The 21,144-nt window shown below is 55.1% G+C and overlaps 1 protein-coding gene across 2 annotated transcripts in view; it reads left to right on the top strand.

Annotated features, from left to right (window-relative positions):
* SEMA3F (semaphorin 3F) overlaps positions 1 to 4,126 on the top strand; it is a 113,251-nt gene extending 109,125 nt beyond the window's left edge. For both annotated transcript variants that reach the window (XM_084634474.1, XM_084634473.1), the window contains one exon: positions 104 to 4,126. In XM_084634474.1, the coding sequence (XP_084490600.1) occupies positions 104 to 562 (459 nt within the window). In that variant the 3' untranslated portion in view covers positions 563 to 4,126. The remainder of the gene's footprint in view (positions 1 to 103) is intronic.
* The last annotated feature ends 17,018 nt before the right edge of the window (positions 4,127 to 21,144 follow it).

Raw genomic sequence — 21,144 nt, 5'->3', positions numbered from 1 at the left:
AGCCTGTCTCTAATCTCCCCTCCCGCCCTCTGATGACCCCTGCCATGCCCGACTGTATCTCGCCCGTTCTAATGCTCTGGCCCTTGGCCTCTCTCCCGTCCAGCTGCGCACAGAGGGCCGGGTGCTGCGGACGGAGCAGGGGCTGCTCCTACGCTCCCTGCAGCTCTCAGACAGCGGTCTCTACTCCTGCACGGCCACTGAGAACAACTTCAAGCACACGGTGGCCAAGGTGCAGCTGCACGTGCTGAGCAGCGAGACAGTGCACAGCGTGCTCTTCCAGTCGGAGGCGCCCGCCCTGCAGGCCGACGGCGACGTCTCCACCTCTGCGCTGGGCATGCGGGCTGGCCTCCCTGGTGCCCCCGGGCCCCATTACCAGGACCTGGTGCAGCTCCTCACCCAGCCTGAAATGGGACTCATCAACCAGTACTGCCAGGGCTACTGGCGGCATGCAGCCTCCAGCCACAAGGAGGCGCTGGCCAGCCTCAAAGCCAAGGAGCTGCAGGAAGAAAAGAAGCCTCGAAACCGCCGGAATCACCAGCCAGACGTGGACCAGCTCACATGAAACTGCCACCAGGGACTTTGTAATAACAGTGCTATATTCCCCCCCCCTTTTAATATTAAAAATATCTATAAATATATATATAAATATATATATATACACACACACTCCCCCACTCCCTTTCAAGACAGTATTTATTTGTAGGTTGTACATAGTCCATGGGAGATGCAGTCCCACCCTATTGCCCCATGGCCTTTGGGCAAGATAGCCAGGTTCCCAGAGGCACCCTGGCCAGCAGCTTGTCCTTTTCTCTTCCTAATGTCTACGGTACTGTAAAATAAAAGGCAGGCACCAAGTATGGGGGTGGGGCTATGGTAAGATCCCCTCCCCCAGTCCCTCATCAAACCAGAAGCTCTTGATGCTAACGTAGGTATGAGCCAGCGCAGGACCCTCTGCCCACTCTCTTGATCCCAAGCCAGAGTGCTGGCACCTGGAGGGGCCACTCTCTCTCTCTAGCTGGGAGGGGGTGTCTCTGAGCTGGGGTGCCATTGGCAGAGCTGCCATGTTCCCTCTCCCCCTGACATGGGACCCGTTGGGGAGCCTGGGTTTGGTCTGTTTCCCACCAGTGCCCTGGGCATTGATGTGTGGTGGGCCCGAGCTGGGGGGGTGTCTGACTTAGGAATGGGAAGTCCATGCTGGGGGTGGAACTTCTTGGCCACTGACAATATCCTTCCCCTATTGGCACTGGACTAGGAAGGGACTGGCAGGGAGAGAGGGAAGTGGTCCCAACAAGGGGACTGGGTCCCCAGGAGCCTGGCACCCATCGTGCATGCACGCCCAGTTGCATGTCACTCCTGGGTGCTTCTTGAATTCCCAGGGAGGCACCATCGTTGGGCTAAACCCCATGGGGGTCGAGGGCACAAGGCCAGGCTCTTCCACCCACTGCTGGCCACGCGTCACTCCTGCAAGGGGTATGCTGGGAATGATATCACAGGCTCAGCCTGGGCTGATTGGTGGATGATGTGATGCCCTCAAGGAGGTGGAGCTGCAGTGGTATAAAAAGCTGGCTCTGCAGCCGGGTTAAATCAGGGATTCAGGAAGCAGGAGGGGTGAGGATGTCAGCTGCAGCTGCGCTCCTCTGGTGCCAGCTGCACCTAGCAAGCATGCCCCTTCCCGGGCTCTGCTGCGGTGGCACCTTGGAGGGTACTAGGGAGACTGGGCATAGGGGCCAAAGCTGCTCTCTGGTGGAATGGATGGGGCAGACACTCCTCCTCCCTCCTCCTCGCCCCCCCACCCACCCTCGGAGGTGGGAAGAATTCTTTTTGGCAGGTGGGGTGAAGTGAGGAAAGGACAGAGCAAGTAGGGGGATGGAGCGAGGTAAGGCGGGGAGCAGGCAAGGTGGGGAGCAGAGGCAGGCAATGGGTACCTGGACAGCCGGGTCCCCCCTACTGAGTGACCTTGGGCAAGTCACTCCCCTATCTGTGCCTCAGTTTCCCCATCTGATTACTTCTCATTATTTATTTAGCCATGGCCCCACTGCCACTGGACCTGGCAACACCAGCCTCTCTGCTGTGCGGCTTCATGATGGGGGGGGGGGCAGGGGGAGAGAGAAGGGTCAGTATTGAGTTGTGAGGCATTGTGGGTAGTGAAGTCCTGGGGCGCCCGGTTGCTACCCTGGCCCGTGTGTGGGAGCTGAGTAGTGGGTCTTCTGGCAGCTACACTGATTGGGAGCTAGAGCAGAGTGTATGTGGGGACGGGGCCAGTGGGATGGGGGGGTGAAAAAAGGGGTTGTGGGAAGGGGCTGACTGGCTGACAGCGCTGCCTGCATTCAATCCCTAGGCCTAGTGGCCACAGCCACACTCACCCTGGCAGACCCCAGAGTGCTTTGCAAACTGGACTGACAGGGGCACTTCACCCACTGCTAAAATGCAGCTACCTCTGGGGAGGGGCAGGTTACAACAGAGCCTCTGCCCCACAGCTTAAGTCAGGACTCCGAAGCTGACCCGGGAGCTGGGGGAGGAGGCAAATTGGGCTCCAGGTGCCTGGGGCAGGCATTGGCTGCTGCTGCTGCCGTGGGAGTTTTAAGGCCTGTGCTCAAAGCACCTGCCCAAAAGGGCTGTTAATTGGTGGGGAGAGACTGAGCCTGGGGTTTAACCTGGCTCCCTTGCTCCCAGCCTGTGCTGTCCGGAGTCATCACTAGGGGCCAACCTCAGCCCTGGGTTGAGCAGGGGGTCCAGCTCCTGGGCTCACAGAGCCGCTGGCATGTTGCCCACACCACCCCAATAGTTCAGGCCAAGTCCGTGGCTGGTGCAAAGTAGCGTGGCGTCATGGCCTGCCGTGGGTATTGGTGGGGCTTCGCCCCTTCCCACCAGCTGAGGATCCGGCCCTGGCCCCTCCGGAGTCAGGTGCCCGTCCTCCCACTAGCGTGGCATGGTCCTCTTGCACATGGGCACTCCATGGCCACTAGTGGCTGTAGCGCTGCCCGCTGGGGAAATCCAGGCAGGCTGGAGTAGTGGAGCCAAGCAGGGCAGGAAATGCTACCCAGACAGCACACAGGGAGGTTACTCAGGCTCAGGGCAAGGGGGCTGGCCCAAGGGTTGGGGACACAAAGGGGACTAGGTACCAGTCTGGGAGAAGGCACCATTAGCCACCAGGGTCACTGCCCCATCCGAGCCACGATGTGTGGCTGCACACTAAGGAAGCCAGGGCAGTACTCACGGCACTAAGTGCTGATTCTCCCTGGGCAGGGGAGACTATAGCACGGAGATCAGCTCTCCCCAAGCAACTCCTGGCTTTCTGGGGCTGGAACCAGCTGCCTTAGGTGGCAAGTATATGGGGCTATAGAAATTAGTGGCTAGCCCCATGGAGGTCTGTAATGAAAGCTAGGCAATACTATGGATAACTACCCATGATTTCAGATGAGAGAAGAACATGTGACAGGGTCATCATGCTGGGACACACTTCACCCTGCAATTCCACCACAGTCAGAGTGCCTGGGCGCCCTGGGGGCTGTGCCCATCTCTATTCACATGACAGGCATCCGAGAGTCATCCATTGGTTTTCCTCTGAGATAACAATGCCAGGTTCCTTACCCACACACACCCCTCATAGGGCTCAGCTCCCCCCAGCTGAGGGAGGGTGAGGGAGCAAAGCATCCTGGGGTCAGCTATGCAAATTCCAAAGCAGGAAATCAAGCCCTAAGAGCCCGCTCCCAGCTAGTTGAGACTCAAAAGGGTACACCATGGGCCATAGGGACAGCCAGGGAGAACTCACCCTTACCAGGCCAAGCCAGTGAGGCAGGAATTGTGCCCTTTGCTTCCCAATGCTGCTAATGCCCAGTGTTAACCACTTCCAAGCAGGCCACTCATGAGATTGAGTAGCCCACAGCTCATGTGGTGTTACTGACAGTTACCCGCTAGGGCCATGCCCCCCGTCCCCCACCCCATGGGACAGCTGCCTGTGCCGGTTCAGACCAAGCGCATCTGCTCTCTGGTGTAAATAGTTGTAAATGGCAAATGTAACGGAAGCGGAGCAGGCAGCAAGACTGAGCTCCAAGGCACATCACACCTGTACTGTGAACTTCCTGTGGCTGGGAACGAACTAATAAACAATGGCTTTGTTTATGGAGACGCTGCCTCTTCCTTGAACCTTCTCTCAGCCACGTTCTTTCTAGAAAGGCCTTGAGCTAGTGGGAGTTCTCTAGTGATCAGAGCAACCCATTGTCCAGCTGTGCCAGTGCACATGTAACCCACCGGCGCGCTGTGTTATGAGTCCCCCTCTAGTGGCTGCTCCCCTAGGAGGATAAGAGCCTACTACTGCTACTAATGCATGGAGTTGCTCCTTTAGCTAACATAATAGCAACCCAGGCTTTTAATGCTCACAGTTCGGGGTTTGATGTCCAGCAATGATTCTTAGCGGCCGAGGCGGGGTGGGTATATGTGGCCATGTGCCGTGCAGCCAGACACCACAGTCCTCAGCTAAGCACGTGTGTGGCATCAAGTGTAGCACTCAGGCGAGCCCGCTCCGAGCTCAGCAACCTAGAGGAGACAATTCACCACTCAGCCACTAGAGGGTAACAAACCCTGGAGCAGAGCCCATCCAATCCAGTAGAGGGCAGCAGCGGGTGTAATACACCTCAGACTCCAAGTCTAAACAGCTGGTTAGCACATATTTGTGCAGTGACACTGTGGGCAAACGCCAGCGAGAGGACTTCCTCCCCCCGCCCAACTGCTCTACATCAGACGGTGACACCCCAAGAGAGCAGCACAACCTGTCAGTAGTGGGCAGGGAGGCTTGGGAACTCAGAGCTGCTCCCAAGGCAAAGGGCTGGGCCAGCACCACACAGGTGGGCTTTTTCTGCATGCAAAAGAATTGCTTGGAAAAAAGCAGCTGCAAACAAAGCAAAACACTGCAAAACTCACAGCAGTTTCCTTTGTGAAAAGAATTCAAAATGAAAAATGTCAGACTTTGGGGGGACAGTCACTTTCGATTCATTGGGGACCGTTCACGGTTTGGTGCATATGAAATGCTCACACCATGGGCTGGGGCAGATGAGAAAATCAAAAACTCTGTCATTCCATTGAGGTGGGGAAAGCCCTTTTTGCTTCTCTCGCCCCACTTGTCTAGGCAGATGGGGGGGTCACCCAAATGCAAGGCCCTCTTTGACAATTATCGCATTGAAATTTTCATTTAATCCCCCCCACCAGGTAACAGCTAATGAAATTAAAACGTTCCTTTCTTCTGCTTTTTTCCCAAATGCTGAGTTCTGCACCAGTTCTAACACTGACCCTGATCTGGCGCATCTTGGTTCCACTGGCAGGGCCCAGGGGACGGGACTGAGGGGCCCGAAGCGGGGTCGCATGGGGCACACAAACCCTCAGGTGGAGAAGCCAAGGTCTACACCCTGGGCCATCGGCTAGCAGCCAGTGCTTCCTACGTAGTGCACCCCAATTTAATGCTGGGGACAAGGACTAACCCTGAGCCAGGGCAAGTGGGGGCCTGAGCCTGCTCCCCCCTTCCGCTCTGCCACCCCGGGCTAGTTCTGATTTTGTCAGGAGGGAGCTTGTAGGGAGCCAGGATGGCTCCCCTCCGAACCAGAGGGTAAAGAGCCACCCTTTCAGCCTGAGTGGGCGGGGCCAGGCCAAGCTTCCGCCAATCCCCGGAAGGGGAAGGGTGGGACAGGAAGTACAAAGGGCGGGGACCTCTGCCCAGCGAGGAGAGCACCAGGGAGGGAGAGAGACACAGGCTGCTCCCTTGCGATCGTGCTGCTGACCCAGGCGAAGCCCTGGGCAAGGAGTCTGACCGGGAGGAAGGCCTGTAGCAACCAGGGCTGCCAGCCGCTGAATACCCAGAGGACCTGGAGGGGTCTGACTGCAGCCTGGGCCAGCGTGAGTCCGATACCGAGGGGGAGCGGGAGTGGCCCGCAGCGGAATACCCGGCGGAGATGGAGGGACCGGAGCGACCCGCCTGAGAGACCGGGTAGGAAGGAGCCCAGGGGCCGAACTGCACCGTGGGGTGGGTGTGTTTGGTCAGCGGGCACGGACGGCCCCGCTGACCCAGCAGCGGGACTTTCACTTCCCTCCACTGTCAGGGCCCTGGGCTGGAAGGCAGTGGAGTTGGGTGGGCCTGCGTTCCCCTACCCCGCCCCCCCGCCTGAGGGGCGCGCTACTGACTCGTCCCTGCACACCTTCCCTGCTAATTCCCCAATGCCCCGAAGGTGTGGCTGAGGCCTGCCACGGAGACCATAGCTCTCCATCGCCCCTAGGGGCTCGGAGGACCAACCGACACCTGTCACAAGTGGTGGAGAATGTGGGCAGGCGATTCCAACCCCTGCCGAAAGGCGTTAGTGCGAGGGCACCTCTGAAGCTCCCCTACTGGAAAGATGGAGATGGAAAAGCTTATCAAGTTCCTGGCTGAGAGCCAGCAACAGCAGCAGCACCAACTCATGCAGCAGCTGGGCGCCCACCAGCAGCAGTTGCTTCAAACCCTGGGGGCCCAGCACCAGGAACAGCAAACCCAGTGTTTCCAGCAGCTTGCAACCCTGTGGTCGGGCCATGGTGGTGCTCAACCGGAGCGGGCAGCCACCCCAACCCCTCCCACCCCACCGATCCGCCTGGCCAAGATGGGGCCGGAGGATGACCCAGAAGCCTACCTAGTGACCTTTGAGCGGGTTGCCTCAGTGGCTGGTTGGGCGCCGGACCAATGAGCGACACTCCTCACCCCATATCTGACGGGGCTAGCCCAGAAGGCATACCGTGGGCTCCCAGATGAGGCCCGCATTTATGCTCGAGTGGAGGCAGCTATCTTGGATGCCTTCGACATTACCCCGGAAACCTTTCGGCGACGGTTTCGGGAAAAGGTCTACCTACCGGGCGCCAGACCCCGGGCGGTGGCCCAGGAACTGAAGGAGGTGGGTACCTGATGGCTCCAACCCGAGCGTCGAACTGCAGCTGAGGTGACGGAACAGGTCATCCTCGAACAATTCGTGCACATCCTCGCACCCCAGGGGAGGGCTTGTGTGTTACGGCACCGGCCACAAAGTCTGAGCTTGGCCGTCGCGAGGGGCCTGCGATGCCCGCACGCCCCTCGGCTTATGGAGGACTTTCTCGAGGCTGAGGCCCCGATAGGACTGGCCGCCTGCCCCCCAAACCCTGGACCCAATGCACAGAAACTTGAACGGAGGGGGCCCACCTCCCAAACCAACGCACCCCACCGTACCTGACGACCAGAAGGTGGCAGGACCGAGTTTTCCTGACGGCCTGAGTCAACACCACTCTCCGACCCTGGACGCTTAACCCGACCACCAGGCCCCGGCCCACTCTGCGGCCCCACTGGTGCCCCCTCGCGGGTGGCACGCACAGAGGGACGACCTTGTTTCCGATGTGATGAGTATGGGCATCTGCAACGGGGCTGTCCTGCAATGGACTGCAACTTTGGCCTGGTGTGCGCCGGGGAGCGACGGGCCCGTCTGCCCTCCGTGGCCAAACTGACAGCTCCCATGGAAGTTGCCGGGGTCCCTGTGGTGGGTCTAGTCGATTCGGGCTGTGGGCAGACCCTTGTCTGCCAGGTGCTCTTCTCAGATACCAAGCGGACCGTCGGAAGTACGGATTCAGTGCATCCACGGAGATGTAAAATCATACCCCACGGTGCGGGTCTCATTATGGCGCACGGAGTAACTCAGTTGATGAATGTGGCGGTGGCGTCATCCCTCACCTATCCAGTGATCCTGGGCCGTGACTGGCCAGACTTCATCGAGGTGCTACAACCCCTACCCACCAAAGAGGCGTTCGGGGGAGCCCCGTCTGAGAAGAAGACAGGACCTGACTCGAGCTCCGACCCTGGAGCTGAACCAGGCCCCACCCCCGGCTGGGAAATGGCGGGTCCCCCTCCTGACCTGGTGGACTTTAGCCGAGATCAAAGGGAGGATCCTACGCTCCGGTTTGCCTATGAGCAGCTGGCCCGGGTGGATGGTGAGGTCGTGGAGGCGCAGCATGCCACCCAGTGGCCCAGGTTTGAACTCAACCACGAGCGGCTCTACCGCCTTGACCAAGACCCCCAGACCCAAGAGGTCCGGACCCAACTCGTGGTCCCCCGCATCCATCGTCGGGCTGTCCTGAAGCTTGCACATGACATCCCGGCTGCTGGCCATTTAGGGCAGGAAAAAATGGTGGCTAGGGTCCTGGCCAAGTTCTTCTGGCCCGGCATCCACCGTGAGGTGAAGGAGTATTGTGCGTCGTGCCTGGACTGCCAACATGCAGCCCCGGCCGGGGTACAGAAGGCCCCCCTGGTCCCATTACCAGTCGTAGGTGTGCCATTTGAGCGGGTAGCAATGGACCTGGTCAGGCCATTCCCAAAAAGCAAGGCAGGCCATCAATACATCCTCATCCTGACGGACTACGCCACCTGCTTCCCAGAGGCCATCCCCTTAAGAAGTATCACCGCCCGCACTATCGCTGCGGAGCTCGTGAAGATCTTTGCAAGGGTGGGCCTCCCACAGGAGATACTGATCAAGGGACTAACTTCACATCTAAGCTGTTCCGCCAGGTATGTGCCCTATTGGGGATTAAGAAATTGCAGACCTTGGTCTACCATCCCCAGACTGACGGATTGGTCGAGCGGTTCAACCGGACCCTGAAGGGGATGTTGCGGCGTTTCCCCACCCAGGACCTCTGCCAGCTGGACCAGCTGCTCCCTCCTTTACTACTGGTGATTCAAGAAGTCCCACAGGCGTCCACGAAGTTCTCCCCATTCGAGCTCCGATATGGGCGGTGATCTCTTGAGGGAGACTTGGGAACACAACCCATCCGCAACACAGGGTCTCTTGCAATATGTCTTACAACTGCAGGGGCGGCTGGCGCGGGTGGGAGAACTTAAACACCGCCCAAAGAGCCCAGGAGCAACACTACAATCGGGGCGCCCAGGCTCGATCATTCGGGCCAGGGGACCGAGTACTCCTCCTGCTCCCCTCAGAGGAATCAAAGCTTTTTGCCTGCTGGCAGGGTCCGTATGAGGTCCTCCGCCAAGTCGGGCCGGTAACTTATGAGATTCGGCCGGTGACCAGATTTATCATGTAAACCTCTTAAAACCTTGGCAGGACCGGGAAGGGCTCCTAGTGGCCCCATATCCCCCCGAACCGGAACTGGGGCCCCAACCACCCGAGGAGTCGGATAATGGTGAACCCCAGCTAGCAGAGACACTCACCGTCGAGCAGCGAGAACAGGCACTCTGCTTAGTGAGGGCATTCCCCAAGACGTTCACCACGAAACCCGGGCGGACTATGCTCACCTACCATGTGATCCAGACGGAACCCAGGGTGGTGGTCCGAGAGACAACCCGGCCATTGCCTAGGCAAATGCGGGAGGCCGTAGAGGAGGAAGTCCAGGCGATGTTGGAGCTGGGCGTCATTGAGCCCTCCCAGAGCGAGTGGCGGAGCCCCGTCGTCCTCATACCGAAGCCCGATGGGAGCCGGCGGTTTTGCATTGACTTCCAGAGGGTCAATGCCATATCAAAATTTGATGCCTATCCGATGCCCCACGTCAATGAGCTCCTCGACCGGCTCGGGGAGGCCTGTTATATTACCACTTTAGATCTCACCAAAGGGTACTGGCAGATCCCCTTGGATCCCAGGTCCAAGGAGAAGACCGCATTTGCCACCCCTTCAGGATTATACCATTTCACCTGGATGCCTTTCGGCCTACGTGGGGCCCTGGCAACCTTCCAGCATTTGATGGACCGGGTATTGCAACCGCACACGAAATACGCGGCGGCCTACCTGGACAATGTGGTCATCTATGGAAATAACTGGGAGGAACATCTTAACCAAGTAGGGGCAGTCCTCCGGGACCTCCGCGCAGCCGGGCTGACGGCCAACCCGAAAAAATGCCGAATCAGGCGGGAGGAAACCACTTACCTGGGGTACACCTTGGGCCGGGGACAGGTCCGCCCCCTCATCGGGAAGGTCCAAGCACTCCAGGAATGTCCGGTGCAGACCACGAAGAGGCAAGTACGTCAATTTTTGGGCTTAGCTGGTTATCGCCGGCAGTTTGTACCCCACTTCACAAGCATTACGGCCCCGCTAACGGAGCTCCTGACCAAGGACAGTCCCCGCTGGGTGCATTGGTCCAACGAGTGCAAAACGGCCTTTCGAACTATCAAAGAACAGCTGTGTAGCGATCCAATACTCTTCAGCCCCGACTTTCATCGTGACTTTACTGTCCAGACAGATGCCTCAGGCGTTGGGCTTGGGGCGGTCCTCTCGCAGGAGGTGGACGGGGAGGAACACCCGATTGTTTACTTCAGTCGGAAGTTGTTCCCCAGAGAACGGAACTACTCCGTCGTGGAGAAAGAGGCCCTAGCCATTAAGTGGGCAGTCGATGCTCTCCGCTACTACCACCTTGGGGCTCCCTTTATACTGGTTACGGACCACGCACCCCTGAAGTGGCTTAATAAGATGAAGGACAATAATGCCAGGCTGATGCAGTGGTATCTAGCTCTGCAGCCCTATGCCTTCACGATTCACCATCAGGCGGGACGAGACAATGGCAATGCAGATTTCCTATCCTGCCTCGGAGAAGGTGAGGACACCAGCTCCGAAGATCAGGAGCTGGATTTGAGGGGTGCGGTATGTAGGGAGCCAGGGTGGCTCCCCTCTGAACCAGAGGGTAAAGAGCCACCCTTTCAGCCTGAGTGGGCGGGGCCAGGCCAAGCTTCTGCCAATCCCCGGAAGGGGAAGGGTGGGACAGGAAGTACAAAGGGCGGGGACCTCTGCCCAGCGAGGAGAGCACCAGGGAGGGAGAGAGACACAGGCTGCTCCCTCGCGATCCTGCTGCTGACCCAGGCGAAGCCCTGGGCAAGGAGTCTGACCGGGAGGAAGACCTGTGGCAACCAGGGCTGCCAGCCGCTGAATACCCAGAGGACCTGGAGGGGCCTGACTGCAGCCTGGGCCAGCGTGAGTCCGATACCGAGGGGGAGCGGGAGTGGCCCGCAGCGGAATACCCGGCGGAGATGGAGGGACCGGAGCGACCCGCCTGAGAGACCGGGTAGGAAGTAGCCCAGGGGCCGAACTGCACCGTGGGGTGGGTGTGTTTGGTCAGCGGGCACGGACGGCCCCGCTGACCCAGCGGCGGGACTTTAGCTTCCCTCCACTGTCAGGGCCCTGGGCTGGAAGGCAGTGGAGTTGGGTGGGCCTGCGTTCCCCTACCCCGGCCCCCCCCGCCTGAGGGGCGCGCTACTGACTCGTGCCTGCACACCTTCCCCGCTAATTCCCCAATGCCCCGAAGGTGTGGCTGAGGCCTGCCACGGAGACCATAGCTCTCCATCGCCCCTAGGGGCTCGGAGGACCAACCGACACCTGTCACAGAGCTCTTACCCAAATCATCTCCCTGGCTGGAGCACACAGGCCCCGCAGACTCACTCTCCCCTCCGGCACAGGAAATCCAGTCAGTCTGGGACACTCATGGGTGGTTGGGCTGTCCCTGTGCTGCAGTGAGGTTTTCGGTCTCTGGGGCTGCTACTCAGCCTCTCACAACACCCCTATGTAATGTTTTAATGAATCTTGTCACGTATAGTATGAAGAAGTAGATGTAGAATGTTAAATATGTTAAATTTTCTTTTGATAATTGTTAATGGGTTTTTAATATGACATGATGTGGGTATATGTTGTTAATATGGGCCCGGATGTATCAGTTTGAATATTGTGGTTGCGGCAGAATTTTAGCAAGGGGGAATGTAAGAGGACTGTTGTCCCCTTACTAAAACTCAATGGGGGTGTTTTAGTTGGCTAGCTCCCAGTACCAAAAGGAAGCCCTGGCTGGGATGATTTAACTGGGAATTGGTCCTGCTTTTGAGGAGGGGGTTGGACTAGATGACCTTCTGGGGTCCCTTCCAACCCTGAGATTCTATGATTCTATGAAGGGGAAGGGTCAATGGGGAATCGGGACCCTGAGACTGACAGTCCCCAGGAACAATGGGGAGAGGCCAATGCTCCAGGTCAGCCTGAATGACAGGGCGGGCTGAGCTAAGGAGAAAGCAGGGTCCCGAGCTGAGCTGGGAGCAGAGCCGTGCCAGATCCAGAGCGGCCAGAAAAGCAGCCCGGGAAGCAGGTCAGTGCTGGGAGCAGAGTCACAGAAGCAGCCTGCAGAGCAGACCTGTCCTGGGAGCAGAGCTGCAGCAACCAGAGCCAGAGGGGTCCGAGAAGCCACCCAGGGAGCTGGAGACAGAGCAGCAGCCGTGCTGAGGCAGAGCGGAGCTGGAGCTGAGGCAGAGGGGTGGAGCTGGGGCTGGAGCAGTCTGGAGCTGGGTGCGGTGAGCAGCTGGGAAGAGCGAAGGGGATCCTGGGCAGCAGGCCCAGCACCGGGAGACGCCCCCAGCCAAGACACCTGGCAAGCCAGACTTGGAGGGAGATTGTAATCCCGACAGGGCGGGGTGACACTGGGAAGAAGGGTCCTGCCACCTTGTGACGTTATTGACTTGAACTGATAGAACATTGTTGCAACCAAGGTCCTATAGCGGCATCAGATCTTGTATAAAGGGGTCAAATAAGGACTCCAAAAGGAGGTTATGGTTTGCTGGTTAGGATTATGCTATCTGTTTGCATGTATCATTTTTGTATTTAAAGATATAAGTATTGGCTCTATACTGCCTGTATTCCAAACTTATGCTATGCTTCTGGGTGACACCCCAGACAAGTTGGTGTCAGCTCTGCCTAGCCTGCTTGATGGCCCATTAAGGACCATCAGCTATACAACTGACCCATTGACCGAAGGCAGACACGCCTTGGGACTCAGCAAGGCACGCAGGGACCTGCCTATGGACAGAACTCTGAGGTTTTTCCAGGCCATGTGATGGACAGCTTGTCTTTGGGACACTGAAAGAAAGACCACCTGGTGAGAGAATATAAAAAGCTGCTGCAGCTCCTCCATCTTGTCTTCAATCCTGCTTCTTACCTGTGGAGGAACTTTGCTACACTGAAGCTCTGAACCAAGGACTGAAAGACCTATCCCAGCTGTGGATGTACTCCAGAGACTTGATTTGAACCTGCAGTTTATTCCACCACTGCTACAAGCCTGAACTAAGAACTTTGCCATTACTGTATGTAATTGATTCCATTTAACCAATTCTAGCTCTCATCTCTTTTTCCTTTTATGAATAAACCTTTAGAGTTTAGATTCTAAAGGATTGGCAACAGCATGATTTGTGGGTCAGATCTGATTTGTACATTGACATGGGTCTGGGGCTTGATCCTTTGGGATCAAAAGAACCTTTTTTCTTGGACTGGGGTATTTGTTTTCATAACCATTTGTCCCCATAACGAGGGGTACTGGTGGTGATACTGGGAAACTGGGGTGTCTAAGGGAATTGCTTGTGTGACTTGTGGTTAGCCAGTGGGGTAAAACCAAAGTCTTCTCTGTTTGGCTGGTTTGGTTTGCCTTGGTGTGCATAGAAATCCCAGCCTTGGGCTGTAACTGCTCTGCTTTAAGCAATTTCTCCTGAAATGGCACTCTCAGTTGGGTCCCGCCAGAACCAGCCTCGTTACAGTGTCGTAGTCATGCTTGGATCCACAGAACCAGGTCAATTAAGCTTTGGGTCAGAACCCCACGCTATCCAAATTTGCATTTTAGTATCGAGAGTTTGGTTGGTTAAAGAGCAGTTGCAATGGGTGAGCGAAGAGCATAATGAGGGCCTTGACAAAAAGGCCCTGGAAGATTGTGTTCAGAAAAGGGGATAAGCTTTAGAAAGAAAGCTACAAATCAAGAACTGAGAAATCTGTTAGTGGCCAGTGATCAGGAGGCAGGAGCACAGCCCTTACTTGAGGCTACAGAAGCTGCAGAAAAAATTAGAGTGCAAAAGGCAGCAAATAAACTGCAACTTGAGCATGAACAGAATCTAGCAGATCTTCAATTGCTAGAAAAACAAAAGAATGCTGAGTTCGAAAGAGAAGCCGCTGAGAGAAGAAAAAGCTCACAAGGGGCGTCTGGAGCTGCTGGCGGCTGAGGAGAAAGCTCAACAGGAGACTCACAAGATGGAACAGGAGACAGTCAAACTTTAGCTCCAAGTCATGGAAGAGCAGAGAAAGTCATCGCCACCTGGTACTCCACTTCCCCACCACCACGAGAGAAACTGGGAGAGGATGTTTCCCATTTACAATGATACTGAGGATATAGAGGAGTTTTTGTCTACCTTTGAACGCCTCTGCAATCTGTACTAGATCCCTGATGGTCAGCGAATGCCTGTCTTGCTGACCAGACTGACTGGAAAAGCCAGGGAGGTATTTAATGAACTGGGGGAACAAGAAGCCTCGGATTATGAGTGGTTTAAAGATTCTGTGTTGAGGCGGTTCAAGGTTACTCCCGATTCTTACAGAGTTAAGTTTAAAATGTCCAATGATTGTACTTTTGTAGAATGTGCTCACAAGCTGATGGGTTTTGTTAAAAAGTGACTTGTCTTGTGTGAGCAAAGGCCCATGGGAGTTTTGAAAAACTGCTGGAGTTAATAACTTTGGAACAGTTCTTGGACATTGTTCCTGAGCATGTGAGAGCAGGTGTGTGTGATAGGGACCCTGAGTCAGTCCTACGGGCTGCAGAGATTGCAGATGCCCATACCCAAAACAAGGCTCGGGAAGGGTATAAACCCCAGGGGGAAATTAATCACCATTCTCCCCAGTTCAAGAGGAGGGAAGGATTTAAAAGTAAACCTGGCCCTGACTCTTATAAAGGGGGCCTAGAGGGTAGGAACTCTCACTACAAGAATAAACAAGGTTGAATGCCATCACTGTGGTGTGCTGGGCCACATGAGACCAGATTGCCCAACCCTGAAGGGCAGCCCAAAACCAGCAACCCCAAATGCCATGGCAAATGCTAATCCTGTTATTATAAACTCACAGGCAAGCCACACAGAGCCCAGTGCTGGTGACCTGTGTGTAAATACTGTTTCTGTGGTCTTTGAAGAATTTGACCTTAAAGCTCATATTAAAGCTAAATATGGGAAAAATAATGCAGAGTTTATTAGCAGTGCAGAAGTGAATGGAGTAAGGTGTATGGCATGGAGGGACACCGCAGCAGATATTACTTTGGTTAAAGCAAGTCTTGTCAGGGAGGAAGATTACTGGCCAGATGAAAGTGTAACTGTTGTAGCCCTATCTGAGTATTTTGTCAGGGTGCCTTTGGCTAAAATCCACCTTAAATGGAAGGGATTTGAGGGCACCATGGTTGTGGGAGTGAAGAACACAATCCCTAAGGATTTTATGATTGGAAATGGTATTAAAGCTATGTTCAGTCAAGTTAACACAAACCAGGCACAGGAGAGGATTAATCCTGAACTTGTATCTATGGAGGGTTTTTCCAAAAATTTTGTCTGTGAATGAAGTTTCTGATTGTCTGTCTAATGTCTCAGAAGTGAATCTGGAATTAGGTCAAGCACAGAAAGATCTCATTGGTCAGGACAATGTTTCTCAGGAGCAGATTAAAGTGGATGGTCAGGTTGAAGCCCTAACTGAGGAAGGAAAGGGTAGATTTTTTTGATGGGTGATGGATTGTTGGCTAGTACAACTTATAAAAGTGAACCTGAAAAGCGTAACTGTGATTTGCCGGCAGTAGCTCAGGGTAGTGAGAAGAGCAGCAGTTTATCTGTGGGGAGTGGTAATGTGCCTGGGAAGGAAAGTCTGGATGAGCCTAGGCAGCCTTGTGAGCTGATGGCTTTGTCTAGTCAGGAGTTTGGGAAGGCAAGGATAGTGGAAGATGAGTGTCCCTATAACTTACCTGTTACCCATGTGGAGAAGTGTGACAGTGAAGGAAATGTGCCTGTAATGAGGCTGGTTCTGGCGGGACCCAACTGAGAGTGCCAATTCAGGACAAATTGCTTAAAGCAAGGCCGTTATAGACCAAGGCTGGGGTTTCTGTGCACACCAAGGCAAACCAAACCAGCAAAACAGAAGACTTTGGTTTTTCCCCACTGGCTAACCACAAGTCACACAAGCAATTCCCTTAGACACCCCAGTTTCCCAGTATCACCACCAGTGCCCCTCATTATGGGGACAAATGGTTATGAAAACAAATACCCCAGTCCAAGAAAAAAGGTTCTTTTGATCCCAAGGATCACACCCCAGACCCAGGTCAATGTACAAATCCAATCTTACCCACAAATCATGCTGTTGCCAATCCTTTAGAATCTAAACTCTAAAGGTTTATTTGTAAAAGGAAAGAAATATAGATGAGAGCTAGAACTGGTTAAATGGAATCAATTACATACAGTAATGGCAAAGTTCTTGGTTCAGGCTTGTAGCAGTGATGGAATAAACTGCAGGTTCAAATCAAGTCTCTGGAGTACATCCACAGCTGGGATAGGTCTTTCAGTCCTTGGTTCAGAGCTTCAGTGTAGCAAAGTTCCTCCACAGGTAAGAAGCAGGATTGAAGACAAGATGGAGGAGCTGCAGCAGCTTTTTATATTCTCTCACCAGGTGGTCTTTCTTTCAGTGTCCCAAAGACAAGCTGTCCATCACATGGCCTGGAAAAACCTCAGAGTTCTGTCCATAGGCAGGTCCCTGCGTGCCTTGCTGAGTCCCAAGGCGTGTCTGCCTTCGGTCAATGGGTCAGTTGTATAGCTGTTGGTCCTTAATGGGCCATCAAGCAGGCTAGGCAGAGCTGACACCAACTTGTCTGGGGTGTCACCCAGAAGCATAGCATAAGTTTGAAATACAGACAGTATAGAACCAATACTTACAACTTTAAATACAAAAATGATACATGCAAACAGATAGCATAATCCTAACCAGCAAACCATAACCTCATCTTAGACACCTTATTTGACCCCCTTTATAGAAGATTTGGTGCCCCTACAGGACCTTGGTTACAACAATGTTCTATACGGTCCCAGTTCAAGTCAATAACGTCACACACCTAGAGCCTGAGAGTGTGTGGCCACCATCAGAGCAAGTGTCCGACCCCCAGCATCCCTGCAGAACAGCCAGGGCTGAGAAGAAGGCCTGGGACTTGTGAGGAATAGACTGAACTGCCCTTACTTTCCAGAGACGCTGGTTGTGATGTCCCCATGCCATAGAGCAGGGTGACGGGTTTTCCTTTAACCTTTCCCGTTTTTTCCTTATCTTTTTTAAATTGATTGCTGTTTAATAAATTGTATTTCTTTGAACTGTATGTAATGATCAGTGGGTCAGGGAAGCATCCAGTGCAGAGAGAGCACCCCGGAGTGGGGACACCCTAGCTCCTGCCCGAAGTGACCACAACAAGGTTGGGGGTCGAACCCCTCAGGAATCCTGGGCCCAGTCTTGTTGGGGTTATGAGGACTCTGCCACACAGAGTGGAAGGGGAGCCCTGGGGGTCAGAGGGGCCTCTGGGTAAAGGAAGTGGGAGTGAGGACTCAGATTCTTTCGCTAGCCCATTTCACCGTGTATAAGTCAGGAAAGTTCCCCACAATAGTGAGACCATTCCCCCACTTACACATGTCTGAGCCACTGTGTGGGGGGGTGTTCATGTTTCTCAGGCCTAGTTGCCCCCTTCCATCTCCACCACCCACAAACAAACTCTCCTTGTTCCCCCAGCTTCATACACCACCCCCCAGTCCCTCCCCAAGGTGGTGTGACAAAGCAGGGGGTTTTCTTGTTGTTTGCAGTGGTTTGCATGCGGAGGACATGGGACTCAGTTTCCCTGTGTGTTATTGGTTTAACAAGGTGGTGGGAGAGGTGTTCGTTGTTACAGAGGGACAGCGAATGGAGAATGGATACCCCAGTGACAAGTGACCTGATGACCAGCCTGGAAAATGGATACCCCAGTGACTGTTGACCTGGTGACCGGGAGGCCCAGCTCGGGAGTCACAGCCGGTTCTGGCCAGTGGAAGGACAATGAGCTGAGGAGAGAGTGGACCCCCGAGAAGAGCTGTTGCACTGAAGGGGGTTCCTCCCAGGGACCGTACGGAGCCTAGAGAGAGCATGAGTCCTGTGAGTCCATGACAATATGGAAGCAGAGGCTGGTTTGTGGATGCTGATGGTTGGCTGCAAGCGCAGGCACTTGGCAGTGAGTGGCTGCCAGCGTAAAATGAGGGAATTGAAGTAACCAGCGAGGAAATGGCCTATAGCAGGGGTGGGCAAACTTTTTGGCCCGAGGCCACATCGGGGAATAGAAATTGTTTGATTTCAGAGTAGCAGCCGTGTTAGTCTGTATTCGCAAAAAGAAAAGGAGGACTTGTGGCACCTTAGAGACTAACCAATTTATTTGAGCATAAGCTTTCATGAGCTGCAGCTCACTTCATCTGATGCATTCAGTGGAAAATACAGTGAGGAGATTTATATACACACACAACATGAAAAAATGGGTGTTATCCTACACACTGTAAGGAGAGTGATCACTTAAGATGAGCTATTACCAGCGGGGCAGGGAGAGAGAAAACCTTTTGTAGTGATAATCAAGGTGGGCCATTTCCAGCAGTTAACAGGAACGTCTGAGGAGCTGTGTGTGGGTGGGGGGAATAAACATAGGGAAAACTATTTATTTAAAACTCCTCACTGTATTTTCCACTGAATGCATCTGATGAAGTGAGCTGTAGCTCACGAAAGCTTATGCTCAAATAAATTGGTTAGTCTCTAAGGTGCCACTAGTACTCCTTTTCTTTTTGAGAAATTGTTTGGCGGGCCATGAATGCTCATATAATTGGGGTTGGAGTGTGGGAAGGCGTGTGGGCTGGGGATGAGGAGTTTGGGGTGTAAGAGGGTGCTCCGAGCTGGGATTGAGGGGTTTGGAGGGCAGGAGGGGGATCAGGGCTTGGGAAGGGGTGCAGGTTCCGGCCTGGGAGTGTGGAATCTGGGGTGGGCCTAGGTATGAGAGGTTTGGGGTGCAGGAGGATGCTCCGAGCTGGGATTGAGGGGTTTGGAGGGCAGGAGGGGGATCAGGGCTTGGGAAGGGGTGCAGGTTCCGGCCTGGGAGTGTGGAATCTGGGGTGGGCCTAGGTATGAGAGGTTTGGGGTGCAGGAGGATGCTCCGAGCTGGGATTGAGGGGTTTGGAGGGCAGGAGGGGGATCAGGGCTTGGGAAGGGGTGCAGGTTCCGGCCTGGGAGTGTGGAATCTGGGGTGGGCCTAGGTATGAGAGGTTTGGGGTGCAGGAGGATGCTCCGAGCTGGGATTGAGGGGTTTGGAGGGCAGGAGGGGGATCAGGGCTTGGGAAGGGGTGCAGGTTCCGGCCTGGGAGTGTGGAATCTGGGGTGGGCCTAGGTATGAGAGGTTTGGGGTGCAGGAGGATGCTCCGAGCTGGGATTGAGGGGTTTGGAGAGCAGGAGAGGGATCAGGGGGTTGGGGCGTGGGGCATGTCCCTTCTCCAGCTCCAGTGCAGAGGCACGGCCAGGTGGCTCTGCACACTGCCCCATCCAATGCAGGCGTGGCCCCTGCAGCTCCCATTGGAGCACAGAGGAGCTGGAACGGGGCCATAATTTACCCACCCCTAGCCTATAACCAGCTACCTAAAAGGGACCTTGCACGTCTGCGCAGGGAGAGAGGGCTGAGCATTGGGAGGCTCACCAAGGAGCAGCTGATTTCCCAGCTGGTAGAGGGTGACCAGTGCAAGGAGCAAGTTCCAGATCCCAGCAGGGCTTCCGGAGAGCCTGGGAGTAGCCAGGGGGGCTATCGGTGTAGCAGCCGGGAGTCTATCAGACCTGACTCCCTGGTCAGCAGCTGGGATCCCACATCCGGTTTCTCCCCAGAGGAGCTGCAGAGACTGGAGCTGAAAGCGAAGGAGCTGGAGCTGGAGGAGCGGAGGCTGGCGGACCGTGCAGAACAGCGAAAGCATGAACTGGAGTTGGAGGAGAGGCAGGCCTAGAGGGCCTGCCAAGGGGTAAATGGAGAAGGATCCTGAGAGCCAGTTCTACGGGGAATCTGGACACCAAATTGTTGGCCCAGTTTAAGGGGGCAGGGTAGGGGGGGCTATTGATGCCTACCTCACATCCTTTGAGAAGCCTTGTGATCTGAACTAGACTGACCTCACAGACAGGCACCGCTGTCTACTCACTCCGGCTGGGTCCCAAGGCCTAAGAGACATTCAACCAAATGGGTGGTATTTAGACGGGGACTATGACCTGTTCAAACAGGTTTTGCTGATGAAGTTTGAACTGACCCCCGAGGCGTACAGAAAACGATTCCAGGGTGTACGCAAGACCTCAGGTGTCCCTTACAAGGAGGTCACCAACCTGCTGGGGGACTATCTCTGTAAGTGGGGGAAGGGCACAGGGGCCACTAGCACCGAGGCCGTGTGTAACCTGGTGGGGTTGGAGCAGCTGTATGACATCTGTCCTCCAGACCTTAAGATGTGGTTAGTGGACCCGAAGCCTAAAGATCTGTGCAGTGCGGGGGCACTGGCAGATGAGTTTGTGGACAGCAGATCGGGGGGAGGAGGGAGAGCCACGTCAGGGACTCAGAAGGAGAGTCACCCAGAGACTTCTCAAAGGTGGGACTCCAGGAAGCCAACTCAGGGGTTCCTGTGAAGGCCGGGGTGCGCTGACCCCTCTCCTGGGACTTGAGCAACCTGAAATGTAATTACTGTGGCCAAAAAGGACACACAGTGGCGCAGTGCCTGAAGATGAAGGAAATGGCAGCCAAAAAGAACTGAGAGGGGGCCCTGCTGGTCTAGGGGGCCACAGTCAATAGGGCTGTGCCAGGGGGAGGGGACCACCAGGCCAGTAGGGGAAGGCGGGGCTCCAGCCCTGCAGTGCACACACTCAATTCACTGGGTGAGTGTGGGACAGAGCCCGGGGCACAATCGCCACAACATCTCCATTGAGGTGGGGGGAAGGAGCGTTCTGGGGCACGGGCACAGAGGTGACACTGGCGCGGCCTGAGGTGGTAGACCCAGACCTGATAGTGCCCAATGCATACCTGACCCTGAGAGGGGTGTTTGGGCCCCCGTCAAGGTGCCTGTAGTGAGGATACATCTGAAATGGGTGGCTAAGGAAGGCCCTAAAGAGGTTGGGGTGCATGATCAGCTACCCTCGAAGATGCTAATGGGTAATGACTTGGGGGACTGGCCGGATGGCACTCAGAGCACCCTGGTCCTTACTCAGAGCCAGAGCCATTGAGGGACATCCTGTTCCCAATCCAGCAGTGTGGGACCTCCCAATGTGGGAGAGCAAAGCACTGAGGGTAGGGCTTGACAGT

This window comes from Lepidochelys olivacea (genome assembly GCF_965140295.1).
Source record: "Lepidochelys olivacea isolate rLepOli2 genome assembly, chromosome: 7".
Lineage (NCBI taxonomy): Eukaryota > Metazoa > Chordata > Testudines > Cheloniidae > Lepidochelys > Lepidochelys olivacea.
The sequence above is the reverse complement of the archived record's forward strand: the minus strand, read 5'-3'. Positions and strand labels throughout refer to the sequence as shown.